We start from the raw sequence: 14,250 nt of genomic DNA on the forward strand, positions 1-14,250 counted from the left end.
CACATGGGCAGATATCATCATTCTTAAATCCGTTTTTGGCCAGATACTTAGTAAGACGATTGTACCACATTCGTCCGGATTGCTTTAGACCATATAAAGATCTTTGCAATTTGACTGAGTATAACCCTTGCGAATATTCATTGGATGGTTTAGATATCTTTAGTCCTTCAGAGACTTTCATATAGATATCCCGATCTAATGAGCCGTATAAATAGGCTGTTACCACATCCATTAAATGCATATGCAGTTTATGAGATGCAAATAAACTGACCAAATAACGCAATGTTATCGCATCCACTACAGGGGAATACGTTTCTTCATAATCTATACCTGGCCTCTGAGAAAAACCTTGTGCTACAAGTCGAGCTTTGTAGCGTACAACTTCATTTTTCTCATTTCGTTTTCTCACAAATACCCATCGGTATCCAACAGGTTTTACATCTTCTGGTGTAAGGACTACAGGTCCAAAGACTTCACGTTTTACAAGTGAGTCTAATTCAGCCTTCGTGGCTTCTTTCCATTTTGGCCAATCATTCCTTTGTCGACATTTTTCGACTGATCTTGGATCAAGATCCTTATTTTCATGCATGATATTCAATGCCACATTATATGCAAATATTTCATTGACAATTGTCTTATTTTGGTCCCATTTCTCTCCTGTAAAGACATAATTTATTGAGATCTCATCATTTTCACAATTTTCAGGTACCTGAACGTCTTCTGGCGTTAACACTATATCAGAATTTTGGACAACTGCAGGTGTCTTTACTATGTCTTTTTCAACAGGAATTGTATTTACCTCTTTTCTCTTTCGAGGATTTTTATCTTTGGAACCGACAGGCCTGCCACGCTTCTGGCGTGTATTTGCTTCAGTGACTACTTGTCCTACTGGAACATTAATTCGAATTAGGGCATTTTTCGTTGGTATATAAGATTTGGTCAGGTTAATTATTTAAAATTTTAAATATAATGAAATTAAACCGAAACCGAACCGGCGTACACGCTAGACAAAGAAACACAATGGATAAGAGATCCGAAATTTCTAGATCAAACGAAGACAAAAATATTATTGTTTTCTCTTTTCTTTTAACTCCAAAAAATATATATGTAAAGTGACAAGAAATAAAAGTTGCAAAATAATTGAAAAACACAAGTCGAAAAGAAGGACATGTGGGATGGTTGGAGTGGATACAACGTTAACATGTAGTCCACTGCATGCGCAATAAATAAATAATTTTTTTTAGCTTATAATTCTAAATAATTAAATAAATAAGGTAAATAAACAATGAATTAGTATAAATAATAAATAATAAATGAGTTTTAAGAGTTGTTATATGAATAAAAGAATAAGGATGATATGAATGATCATTATTCCCCAAACGCTCCCTTAACCCACCCAAACCCCGCCGGAAATCCAAAATCCCCAATCGTTGTTATTCCTCAGATATTTTTCCTTTGATTCATGTGCTTCTTCTTGTTTGAGTTTGGAGAGCCCTAAAATCCCTTACGATTTGATTCGAAAAGATTGCGATTTGCGAAGTAAAGGGTGGGTTATAGGGTAAGGGTAAGGGTGAAGGGTAAACTCTGCTTTCTCAACAAAAACAAAAGGAGAAAAATATCTAGGTCGAGAAAAAATGGTGGTTTCCGATGCTTCCAACGGCGGTGGCTCTTCGTCTCCGCCACTGGTGGTGGAGCAAACCAACACGCTTGGGATCACGAAGCCTATCTCTCTCGCCGGTCCCACCGACGCCGATTTACATCGGAACGCCGAATTGGAGAAGGTAGGTTTTTTTTTTTTATAAACAATTTTATTTTAATTGAATTGCTTATTGACTTCACGTTCATGCTTTTGATTTGGTGGGGAAAAAACCTTTTTTTTTTGGGGGGGGGGGGTCTGTTTTGTTTGGTTTTTCCTAGTTTCTGCTTGATTCGGGACTCTACGAGAGCAATGAAGAAGCTGCCACCAGGAGAGAGGTTCTTCAGCGCCTTGATCAGGTTATCAACTCCTTCGATCTAATTGTAGATTACTGTTTATTGAGGTGTTTCTTCAATGAGGGGTTGTGGAATTTGTGTTTTGTGTTTTATGTTGTTGCATGTCGATGAATGATGAACATGTTTTTGAACCTTGATAGATTGTTTTCTGATGCCCTTTCTGGCTATGATTGGGGTACTGTTTCAACTTTGTAAAGTTCAAAGTTTTTTATTTTTGTTGTGTGACAAAGTTGACCTGTGATGTAGACTGTTAAAAGCTGGGTGAAGCAGTTGACGCGTCAACGAGGCTATACGGATCAGATGGTTGAGGATGCCAATGCCGTTATTTTCACTTTCGGTTCTTATCGACTAGGGGTGAGTATGAGGTGTAACTTTCTCCTGATTGATTCTTAGTGTAGTGGTTGCTTTTGGCAAAGAATTGAATCGAAGGGACAATTTTTTAACTATTCTTCTATTAGTGTATAATGTAGTTTATCTAAAAAGGATTTTTGGTGTATGATGTGCTTTAATTCAAGGTGTGCATGGTTGTCTTTATTTGATACATCATATGAATTGGCAATAACATGATTTGACAAGAATTGAAGAAGTTTTAGATCAGTATATTGGATGATGACTTTATGGGAAGGGTTATATATACCAATATAAGGCTTGTTAATCATATTACAGAAGGGTATTTAATGTTGTTGGGAATACGTCTGAGTATAATTTATCCTGGGCTCTCTTTCTTCTTGAGCTTATCACTTAACTACTTTTATAAATATATCTATAGCCACCTCTCCAGAAATAGACATGTCATGTTTTATGGTTTATGCCGATGTCTAAAAATTCTTGAGTTCCCAGGTTCAGGTAGTGCTGGAGTCCTAATATTGTTGGTTTGTTTGTACCAATAGTCATGCTTCACTCATTGTCAGGAAAATGACTGACGGATGATGACCTCAATTGAATTTCATTTTTAATGTTATGGTGGAATGTCTTAATCATTGTGCATGAATGTTAACAGTTTCTTCTCCACACTTTCCCAGTTCTTTTGGTTAATTTGTTCTCGTAGCAAAAAACTACTTTTCTTTTTCCCCAAATTAAGTAGCACAACTAGCAATGTAGTCAAAATATTGTTGGATAGTACATTGTTGTCGTCTTCAAGTCACTGTTCCATGTAAAATTGGATATATAGCAAAAATTGAATTGTTTGCAGGTACATGGACCAGGAGCTGACATAGACACTTTGTGTGTTGGCCCTTCTTATGTGAATCGGGAGGTGATGACATGAAGTTGGTTGTGTTTTTCTTAATTTACTGAAATCCATGGAATTATGGGATATCTTAGCCAATATTTCACTTGTTTGCAGGAAGACTTCTTTATCATTCTGCATAACATCTTGGCTGAAATGGAAGAAGTTACTGAACTTCAACCAGTTCCAGATGCTCATGTCCCCGTAATGAAATTCAAGTTCCAGGGAATATCTATAGATTTGCTTTATGCAAGTATATCTCTTTTGGTTGTGCCTGAAGTAAGTTTGGTAACCTTATTTAACAGGGCTTTATATTGACTGCATTTTTGTGGGCAACAATTTTATTAAAATCACTTGTCTTATTGTTAAGAATCTGAGGGCTTCCCTAAGATAAGTACCAGCATCATTTATTAAGTCGAGCTCAGTGATACTTTGGAAAATTGATGCAATGATTCTTCTCGTGTTCTTGTGTGTTTCTAAGAGAAACATGATCCTTTGGTTATTCTTCCCCTTCAGAGTTTTTCATCTCCTCTGTTAGAATCTATTTTTCCTTTCAAGCTGGCTCACATTTGATATCGTTTTCAAACTCATTTATGTACAGGACCTGGACATCTCACATGGCTCAGTGCTGTATGATGTTGATGAACCTACTGTTCGAAGTCTTAATGGCTGCCGGGTGGCAGATCAAATTCTTAAACTTGTTCCAAATGTTGAGGTTAATATACATGTTTTTTGGTTTGCTAATTGATATTTTAGTAGATTTAATTCTCTTTCATCTTATTAATTTGATAGTCTGTTAACCCTTGACAATGATAGCACTTCCGAACCACACTGAGATGTTTAAAGTTTTGGGCTAAAAGGCGTGGTGTTTATTCAAATGTAAGAGAGCTACACTGAAAATCTTTGTAGTTCGCTATTTACTATCATTAATGGCAATAGAATCCACGTTTTTCTTTATTATATGCTCTATTCAGGTTACGGGATTCCTTGGAGGCGTGAATTGGGCTCTATTAGTTGCTCGAATTTGCCAGCTTTACCCTAATGCAATCCCTAGTATGCTGGTTTCTCGATTCTTTAGGGTATATACACAATGGAGGTGGCCAAATCCTGTCATGCTGTGCACAATAGAGGAGAATGAACTGGGTTTCCCAGTTTGGGATCCTCGTAGAAACCCGCGGGACAGATATCACATTATGCCAATTATTACTCCTGCATACCCTTGCATGAATTCCAGCTACAATGTCTCCGCAAGCACTCTTCGTGTTATGAAGGAACAGTTTCGCTATGGCAACAAGATTTGTGATGTAAGAGGTGTTATCCCATTTAGTTTTCTTTTTTATTAAAAGAATTTGTGACTTTTTTTAATAAATGGCTTTAATTGTAGGAAATTGAGCTCAATAAAGCCCAATGGAGTGCACTTTTTCAGCCATATTTCTTTTTCGAAGCCTACAAAAACTATTTACAAGTGGACATCCTTGCAGCAGACAATGATGACTTGTTAGCATGGAAAGGTTGGGTAGAATCTCGATTGAGGCAGCTCACCCTGAAGGTACACCACTGTTACTATCTTATACAAATTTCATCTGGTGGGTTTAGTCCCCCTCTCTTTTCCCAACCAAAGAAAAATGAAAAAGAAAAGAAAAAAATGTATGCTTGCACCTGTTGTAGTTTGTGGAGGATGGATGTATTTAGGATTTTAAATGTGACCAAAGGCAATAATAGCCTTTTTTTTGTGCCAAGGTTCAGTCTCTTAGTCCATATCTCTTTTTGAATTTGACATACCTACCAAAAGGGGAAAGGGGAATATCTTATCTAGGGATATTATGACAAATTCTATTAATTTTATTGGTTATACATTAATGCATGCTGTCTATTTCTAAGCAGATAGAGCGGGATACAAATGGGATGTTGCAGTGTCATCCTTACCCACATGAGTATGCAGACACATCCAGACATTGTGCTCATTCTGCATTTTTCATGGGCTTGCAAAGAAAAGAGGGAGAAAAAGGTCAAGAGGGACAACAATTTGATATACGTGGAACGGTTGATGAATTCAGGCAAGAAATAAATATGTATATGTACTGGAAGCCAGGGATGGAAATTTTTGTTTCCCATGTACGTCGAAAGCAGCTCCCTTTATTTGTATTTCCAGATGGTTACAAACGCAATCGGATGTCAAGGCACATAAGCCATTCAGCTGAAAAAATGGGTGAGGATGCCGCAAAGTCCAACCTAGGGTCTTCTGAAAGAAGTGTCAAGAGGAAAAATGACCATGAAATGTTGGATGAGAAGCTAGGCAAACCAGAGAAGAGGGCCTCTATCAGCCCGCAGAGGCTAGTGTGTGTCTCTCCAGAAAGTTGTTCATCTCAAATGAGTATTGATGGTACCAAAGGGGTTAGGTTAGCCAAGAATGCTGGCACCAAATGCGAAATTAAGTCATCTAATGGACTCCTAGAAAATGGAATAAGTACTGAAGGAGCTTACATGCATATTAGTGAAACAGGTGGTGTTCATCCCAAAAATGATAGTCAGAACTCAAGGTGTTCAGAAGTTCAGAATGAGGTAAGCTTGCTGAATCACTGGAGCAAACCGTCCTGGGAATGTTGTTTGGTTCGTTGCAAGTTCCTTAATAGAAGTTGGTAATCTATTTCAGAATGGAGTCAATAGGAACAAAGCTGGGGAAATGGATCTGGATTGCTTGGAAAGTGCAGAAACTGCATCTTGCAAAAGCTTGTCAAACTGTAAAGAGAGTGCTGTTGATATGGATCAACGACTAGACAATACTCATAATTTCCAAAGAACTGAATATTCAGATTATGTACCAACTGCGAGCTCCCAGGCCCTCAATTGCGAGGTGAGTTTCTTCACTTGAGGACTTTTGGCTTAGAACTGTTGTTGGATGGCAGTGAAAAAAACTGGGAAGTCTGGGAGGTAGTGAGAGTCGGGAATCTTTGCAGGGTGATGATGATTGTGTGGCACATCCAGATCAGTTCTGAGAAGTGGGTGTTTTCATGGAAATAGAGTATTTCAAAATATCATGACCAAATTGAAGGTTTTGAATTGTCTGATATCTCTGTTTTCTCCATAATAAAGATCATCTAATTTAGAACACTTCTCAATTCTTTGCTTAAATAGTAGGAAATTGAACTTTATCTTACCTGGCCTTTCTGAAGAATTGTTAACTTTTTTTTTTTGGGGGGGGGGGGGGGAATTGGCAACTTAGTATTAACACTTAACAATTATGGCAGTCAGAGTGTTCTGTTCCTGTTCTCTTCATGTTTTGATAAACTGTTTTGCATTTCCCACTTTTCATTTTTACATTGTATGTTTTCGCTGTTTGTTTCAAGATAATTTGAACGATCGATTTCCATGGCCATTGAATTTCTTAGTCAATTTTCTGACTGGTGAATATGTGGTCGCAGGTCCTGCACCACTATACGTGCTATGTTTCCAGTAACTGCTTAAGAACCTGACTTGTTTTGTGTATAGAGACTCCCAGAGACCGGACTTTACCTTTTTTTTTTCCTGTTGAAATTATAGTTTTACAGCCAAGTTTAATGCTTTATTGGATTACTAATCATTAATACTCTCTATTCTCTATATTGTGTATAGCGAGATGTCAGACTTGGAAGTGTTGTATAAATTCAAGAAGGGGTTAGGTCAGAATCTTTGCAGAAGCTAGTAAAAGGCATGCTTTTTCAACTCATTCCAACGTGAATAAGAATGTGTTTATACTGTTCTGTTTGGTTCTGGTTTTTTCTTTTGTAGGAAGATGAGTTTGAATTGAATCACATGACATTTGGGAGGTGAATTGCTGAAATTATTCATAATGCTATACCTTGTATAACTGTGCTGGGGATGTTGCTGTGCTGAGATAATTTGAATGGGACTGAGGCTGTTTTGGACCCTCGAGTCAGCTTGAAGAGAAATGATGAAAGGAGAAACAGATTGGGGTTTTGGGGATGGCACTGTGTTGATCGTTTATGTACATAGATGAAGAGCATGATGGAGATGCCTAAAATGGTCACATCCTGTTGTCTGTGAAACATGGTCTAAACTCATGTTCAGAGCTCTCAATGTCTCAAAAATCCTTTTAACATATTTACCTACTTTGATTTTTAAGGAGTTGGAACTTTGTTGTTTTCCTTTGCGATGTGGTTGATACATCGTGTAAATGTAGTTTAGTAGTTTATTTTGGGTAGGTGGTTAAGAAGAAAAAATGCTTGGCGGAAGATTAGAAATTGGGGTGGATAAATCTGTTGATGAGTTTCTTTGGTTTTTCCAATTTAGTGAACTAGGCTTGTGAAAATTTGTATCACTCATCATTAGTGCTTCTAAACATTTCGTTTCTGAGTACTTTGTTGTTCATTTGATGATTCTGAAGCCTAAGAATTCATATTATAGGTCATAAAACGATACATTTTGAATGATATCCACTAAATCAACCTTGCCAATTGTATTTACGGAATAAAGCTGAATGTAAACCATTAATAGACTTGACGATTATAATATACATTACATTTTATGTCTTGGGATTATTCTTAGTGTGGATTACCCCCGTTACACACTATACAAGCGGCTTTCTTCGTTCTCGCTTGTAACATTACTGTCCTTGTAACTGGCTATGTACCTAGCATCACTAAGTAGGGGAGTTATGTCAAAGTCAGTTGCCACTCTCTTACGTGAAGAACCTGGGTGACAACACTGACGAAGAACTTGCAAAATCTCCCTTGTAGAAGGCCTAGATGAGGGTAATGAGCTTGTGCAAATGAGCCCTAGTTTGTAGGCAGTAGTCATATCTTCCACGTGGCATGTTTCTTTGATATCCTCATCTAAGGCATCAGCAAGACACTTCCCCTCACTGTATTGCCTCCATGCCCAGTCAACTAGGCTGCTTCCATCTTCTCCACATTTAGGCTCTCTTCCAGTCACAAGCTCTAGGAGCACAACCCCAAAACTATATACATCGACTTTCTCATTGATCTTGCTACAATAAGCATATTCTGCAATGCAATTGAATCAACGTTAGATTACTCCACCAAAGTATCAGTTGACTTAAGTTTTCAATTGGCATTGTAAGATATAAATTCATTCATTTATTTCTAGCCAACAGAATCAGTGTTTGAGAAATAAGCATTTTATGACCAAGTTGTGACAGGTCTTGTTTACCTGGTGGAATGTAGCCAAAAGACCCTGCTAAAGCAGACATGGTGTGCAGCTCCCCTGGCTTTAACAGCATCGTGGCGAGTCCAAAATCTGCTATACTAGCCTTGAATTCGGAGTTTAGTAGTATATTGCTAGACTTAACATCGCGATGGATGATTGATGGTGAGCACTCATGGTGCATGTAACATAGGCCTTGTGCAGCTCCAATGGCAATCTTCAACCTCGTTGGCCAACTCAACACTGCATGAGTCCTGTTGGGTGTACTCAAACCAATTGGTGACTTTTTATTCTTTCCATGTAGCCATTTGTCAAGGCTATGATTTTCCATGTACTCGTATACAAGAAGCTTTGAGTTCTCACTTGAGTAGCAACACAAGAGTTTCACTACATTAGAATGCCTAATGTTGCCCAAGATTTCAACCTCAGCCATAAACTCTTTCTCCCGCTTGTGATCCACATCCCTGTCACTCCAAATCTGCTTCACAGCAACATACTCACCTGGGCGATTTGAAGCGATCCGGTAAACTTTTCCAAAGCCTCCACTTCCAATAAGGTTGCTGTCTGTCAAACTTGAAAAGAGATTAATTTCTGTGAGGTCAAGCCTCTGGAATGAAGTGAGCCTCCATGTTGAAAGCTTACGGCCACAACGCAGCTTTTTACCCCGTTGCTTTGTCAGCTTGCACAATGCCAAGAGGGCAGCGGCTAACAATACAATGAGGATGACCCCAAGAATCAAGGCAAAGATTTTTTTAGATGAATTGCTGGAGTGGGATGAGGTTTTAGTCAAGCAATTAGATAGATTGACTTTTGGATCATAAGCACACAGATTGGGATTGTTCAAGAAACTACTTTCATAGGCGAGGTTGTTAAGCTCATCTGGTATGTTCCCAGAAAGCTTATTATAGGACAAGTTGAGAAAAACAAACCTCAAGTCGCCTAACTGAGTTGGTATTTCACCAGACAACTCATTTTCAGACAAATCCAAGTAAACCAGACTAGGAAGAGTACTCATAGCTAGTGGGATTTGACCTGAAAGGTTGTTTCTTGATAGGGTTAAAGTGTTCAACGACTTCCATGAAATTATGTCGGATGGAAGCGTACCGGAAAGTTGATTCCCATCAAGCATGAGAGTTGTCATCTGAGAAATACCGGTCAATTCTCTTGGAATCTCACCGGAAAGCATGTTGTTTCCTGCCTTAAAAACCACAAGATTCACAACAGAAGAAACACCAAGCAATATTGGACCAGAAAACTTGTTGTCTCTGATCTCCAACCTTGTCATACTCCGGGACAATTCTCTTGGAATCTGACCGGAAAACGAGTTGTTGCTCAGCATCAAGCTCTCAAGGCTCCTCGAAGTCCACAAACTCAAAGGAACCTCCCCTGAGAACCTGTTATTGTGAAGCTGAACTGTGACAAGAGAACTACAATTCCCAAGCCATTGAGGCAAGTCACCACTCAGATCATTGGAGAAAGCCACCACACCCCTCAGAGCACCGCCGTCGCACAAATGCTCCGGCAGCCCTCCACTCAACTGATTGCTGTCAACCTCAAACCCCACCAGCCTCGAATGCCTGCCGAATTCCGGAGGCAGAGTTCCATTCAGTTTGTTCCCAAAAACACTAAAATTACTAAGCTTTGGTAATAATCCTAAACCATTTGGAATCTCACCACTCAACTGGTTATAATACAGCAGCAAAGCCGTCAAGTTGTTCAACTTTCCAAAATCTTTTGGTATAGAACCTGTCAAATTGTTCATGCTCAAATCAACTCCAGCCAGGTTCAAAGCTTGCACCGAATTTGGTATCTCACCAAACAACTTATTGTGGTACAGATACAAAAACGTCAAATTTCTTAAAGAAAACAAGCTAGTAGGAATTCTCCCTGTTAAGTTGTTCATTGACAAATCCAACTTTTCAAGATTCTCGAGTTTCGCGAAATTCTGGGGAATCTCTCCGGTCAAGTTGCACTGTCTCAGCCACATGAACTTCAGGTTCGTCAGGTTCCCAAAGTCGACCGGGATCGGCGCAGGGGCAAGACGGTAATTAAAGGCAAGACCAAGGATTTCCAGATTGGAGAGGTTTCCGATTTCTTTTGCTAACGTTCCGTTGAAGTTGTTCTGGAAGAGGTGGAGGGTTCTGAGTTCCGGAAGGTTTCCGATGGCCGGAGGAACGTCGCCAATGAAGCTGTTGCCGCCAAGGTTGAGGTACGTTAGGGTTCTGAGGCGGTCGACGTCGTCGGGAATTTTTCCGGCCAGGTAGTTCTGTGAGAGGTCGAGGTAGTTGAGATTGGAGCAATTGTAGAGTAAGGTCGGAAACTCACCGGAGATAGAGTTGTTGGAGAGGTCGAGCTTCGTGAGGTTCCTGAGGCCGTCGCATATCGTCGGCGCCGGGAGGTTCTTCACGGTGATATCCTTATTGGCGAGGAGAAGCTCCGTGACTGTGCCACCGGCGCACCGGACTTCCTGCCACCCGCACGGAGACGACGACGGCGACGGTTGCCATGATTGTAGTGACGGCGGATCGCCTAGTTGGCGTTTGAAGGTGAGAAGGGTGGTTTGTTCGGTGGTTTGTGAAATGACATCGGAGGACAGTGTGAGGGTAAGCAAGAAGAAGAAATGTAGAGAGAACTTGCGAATGCGGAGGGGTATCTTGGACATTTTGTGTGTGGCGTTCATATTTTTTGCCGGGAAGTCAACGGGGGAATGTTTGGTCAAAATTTTAACATCTTTCTTTCTCTGTCTCTCTCTTTATACGCTCTGAAGAAAATGTTTTGAGAATTTGTGTATATAATTACAAGATTATAATCATTATATATTCTTAAACAAAAGACCTGTTGATGGGAACTATTTGATGAAAATGATTGAAGGGAAGACTACAAATAACTTTGGTTAATATAAAGAGTTTCATTCAAACACGAGTGGTTGAAAAGTGGCACGAGGATAAAAATAATAATGTGATATCTCATAGCTCATAGGCCATCGTTGAAATTTCTCACTAGACTTTAGTTAGTTAAAATTACAATCAGTATTTATTTCTCTAATTTCCTTTCTACTTTATTGTATTTTGTTATGTTCTAGATTATTATCTATTGTATGCACTAATATTGAACTTGCTGTACTCGGGATATTTTATTTGCTTCTGAAGACTGAAGAGGCCAAAAAAGGTGAAACAAACTAAACTAGCAAGTGAAGTCAACCTAAGTAGACTGTTTTGTTTTACATTAGAAATAAAATAACCTAGTTAAGTTATGGGGGAGTGTAGAATTAGGGGTTGGCAATATATATCCTATCTATAAATATTCAATTCAATTTCATCTGGTCGGATATGGTAGGGTGTGTGTTGGGTAGGGTGCGGGTTGAGCCTCATCATCCCTATTCGACCAACTCGTATCTTATATATGCATATATTATATACTTATATATAAATATATTTCAAGTGGATATTGAACCAAAGACCTCTCACTAAATACAAAAGATCTTTAGTCATTAAAAGAATATCATTAATTGATAATTTAATATTTTTTTTATATAAAAATCAATTCTATTTTAAATTATTACCAAGTTATATAATAATGTTGCATTTTTTTTATAATTCGCGGATAGGATCGGATACCTGCAAGTTAAGAGTGGGTAGAATTAGGATTGAGATATTCTCAACTCACAAATAGTGTTAAAATTAGCTTCAAATTCTATTCTATCCTACCCATTATCGCCTGTACTTAGAAGCATGCGGTTTCCTATATACCAATGTGAAAAATCAGGAGCTATGATCAAAAGAAGCTGTTTATTCTGTTGTCCAAGTGCGGTTTATGCTTTCTTTTGATACAATATTTAGTTGCATGAAATCATGAACACATGTTTGTCTTCTAATTAAATCATATTGGAAAGTTATGGTTTATTCTTAAATTTCATTATTAAGTTCAAAATCCGTTAAATTATTTATTTCTTTATCAATATGTTATTTTTTAAGGAGTGTTGTCCAACTTTTGATAAAAAAAAACGTAAATATTTATTATAAATAAAATGTAGATGTTTATTATAAATAAAAATAAATAGTGTAAGAAATATTTATTAGTAAAAAATGAATATTTTTACTTCTATTTTAATAATATTACTCTTATTTCGACAAATTTATGCACACATATAATGTAAAAAAACACATATGTAAAGTAACATTATAAAAAATAAAAGTGACAAATATCTATACTTTTATATTATATATAATGAAAATATGAAAAGAGTTAGTACACAATTTTTTTTAAAATGCCATTTATTTTAAAAAATAAAAAAAGTAATCAATATATAAGTTAATACCTACTTAATTAATATACTAGTTGTTAAAATAGTACTTGATTTTTGTTATTAATAAAATGGTTCCTAAAAAATTTTAAAATTTGACAAGCGTACCTTCAAATTCGTCGAAGTACATTTCTGATTAGTACAATGCTGACATAACTACCGTATTTTAGTGACCTGGCAAATCTCTCCTTCTCCAACCTACTCCCCTTTTATGTTTTTTATTCTTCTTGGTTACTAATTTAAATGTGTTGGTTTCTAGAAAAATAATATGCTGATTTTAAATGAACAATTTCAAATTACGTGATACGACCAATCATTTAAAATTGCTCATCTCTCTTATTATTTCAAAACCATCCATCTTCCCTATCATTTGAAACCATCCATATTCCCTTTTAAAAATCGAGTATAAATAAACAAAAGTTATTAATTTAAAATTTAAAATATAAATGAGATATAAATTAATTAAAGTCGATCTAAATAGTAATAAAATATATCGATTTTTATTTTTTAAATTTATCCAAATTAAATTATTAATATTTTTTATTATTTTCAAAAATTATATTTTTATATTTACAAATACATGTCTATTTACAGCGTAAACGAAATAATTATGAATTTATCTCGTTTACACGGTAAACAAGATATGTATATTTTTTCAAATTTCACATATTTTGTTTGCAAACGAGATAAACCCAAATAAAATTAGGACTACACACGGATTGGATATAACCTATAATTCTATCCTATCCGCACTGCATTCATCGGATACGATATCCACATTTTTTCATGTCGGATCGGATCAGATGCCGGTATATCCGCATAATTAAAAAAAAAACTGTTTTACGACCCTGTTTGACTGTTTTTACAAAAGAGTTATGCTACGTGTACACTAAAATCAGTCACTAAAGTCAGCCACCAGTATAAAATACATGCTAGAATACAAATACACATTGAAAATAAATTAAACTACACATGTATTTATACACAAATACATTGGTGGCTAATTTTAGTGGCGGATTTTGGTGTACAAATAGCATTTTGTTTACTACAAAAAAGGTCCAGAAAAATTATTTTTTCACCTGTTTAAGTCTATTTACTCCTAAAATATTATCAATAAAAGTTCATTTGAATAAAAAAAAAAACAAAATACAAGATCTAAGTTTAATTATTTTATGTTAAAGTACAACATAAAAAATTAAAAACAAGATATCATAAAATTCATAAAACAACACATTAAAATTCATATCACATTAGAATTTACTTTCTTAAACTATGTTATTTATATGAGACGTGCAGATATGCGGATCAGCGAATCGGATCCGCGGATATTACTGTCAAATCCGCAATCCGATCCTACTATAGTGCGGATTGGATAATATTTGCAAAATTTGGATCGGATACGGATAATTACCGCGGATATGCGGCTATTATCCGATTCATGTGCAGCCTTAAATAAAATCATATCTTAACTCGTAACAATCTTAATTCGTTGATACTGTAAATAAAATATATAAAAAAAATAAAAATTACTAAATATATTACAGATTATCTATATCCGTAAATA

At 36.7% G+C, this 14,250-nt stretch overlaps 2 protein-coding genes across 3 annotated transcripts; one reads left to right on the plus strand and one right to left on the minus strand.

The window, feature by feature from the left end:
* Window positions 1–1,292: 1,292 nt before the first annotated feature.
* On the plus strand, window positions 1,293–7,576 carry LOC107606280 (nuclear poly(A) polymerase 4). Of its 2 annotated transcripts, none has more exons than XM_088494089.1 (13): window positions 1,293–1,781; window positions 1,918–1,995; window positions 2,239–2,346; window positions 3,185–3,247; window positions 3,338–3,499; window positions 3,822–3,935; window positions 4,037–4,099; window positions 4,195–4,524; window positions 4,605–4,769; window positions 5,105–5,782; window positions 5,874–6,074; window positions 6,833–6,908; window positions 6,989–7,576. In XM_088494089.1, the coding sequence occupies exons 1-12, from the start codon at window positions 1,635–1,637 to the stop codon at window positions 6,860–6,862; spliced, it is 2,139 nt and encodes a 712-aa protein (XP_088350215.1). In that variant the 5' UTR covers window positions 1,293–1,634; the 3' UTR covers window positions 6,863–6,908; window positions 6,989–7,576. The 2 variants fall into 2 exon arrangements, with proteins under 2 accessions (XP_088350215.1, XP_088350214.1); XM_088494088.1 differs by having other exon boundaries at window positions 1,298–1,781; window positions 6,833–6,879.
* Window positions 7,577–7,679: 103 nt separating this feature from the next.
* LOC107606279 (kinase family with leucine-rich repeat domain-containing protein) lies at window positions 7,680–11,176 on the minus strand. Its single transcript, XM_016308315.3, has 2 exons — window positions 8,390–11,176; window positions 7,680–8,223 (listed from the first exon to the last, which is right to left on the minus strand). Exons 1-2 carry the CDS (start codon window positions 11,061–11,063, stop codon window positions 7,781–7,783), a joined length of 3,117 nt encoding a protein of 1,038 aa, XP_016163801.1. The 5' UTR covers window positions 11,064–11,176; the 3' UTR covers window positions 7,680–7,780.
* Window positions 11,177–14,250: the final 3,074 nt, after the last annotated feature.

This window comes from Arachis ipaensis, chromosome B7, assembly GCF_059453495.1.
Source record: "Arachis ipaensis isolate K30076 ecotype BB chromosome B7, ASM5945349v1, whole genome shotgun sequence".
Lineage (NCBI taxonomy): Eukaryota > Viridiplantae > Streptophyta > Magnoliopsida > Fabales > Fabaceae > Arachis > Arachis ipaensis.

What these genes read in the sequence shown, in the direction of transcription:
- LOC107606280 (XM_088494089.1), top strand. Translation starts at nt 1,635, where the DNA reads ATGGTGGTTTCCGATGCTTCCAACGGCGGTGGCTCTTCGTCTCCGCCA. An exon ending in TTCTTCAGCGCCTTGATCAG is followed by an intron (nt 1,996 to 2,238) that starts GTTATCAACTCC and finishes CCTGTGATGTAG; the next exon opens with ACTGTTAAAAGCTGGGTGAA. An exon ending in ATGGCAACAAGATTTGTGAT is followed by an intron (nt 4,525 to 4,604) that starts GTAAGAGGTGTT and finishes CTTTAATTGTAG; the next exon opens with GAAATTGAGCTCAATAAAGC.
- LOC107606279 (XM_016308315.3), bottom strand. Translation starts at nt 11,063, where the DNA reads ATGAACGCCACACACAAAATGTCCAAGATACCCCTCCGCATTCGCAAG. An exon ending in TTTTGGCTACATTCCACCAG is followed by an intron (nt 8,224 to 8,389) that starts GTAAACAAGACC and finishes ATTGCATTGCAG; the next exon opens with AATATGCTTATTGTAGCAAG.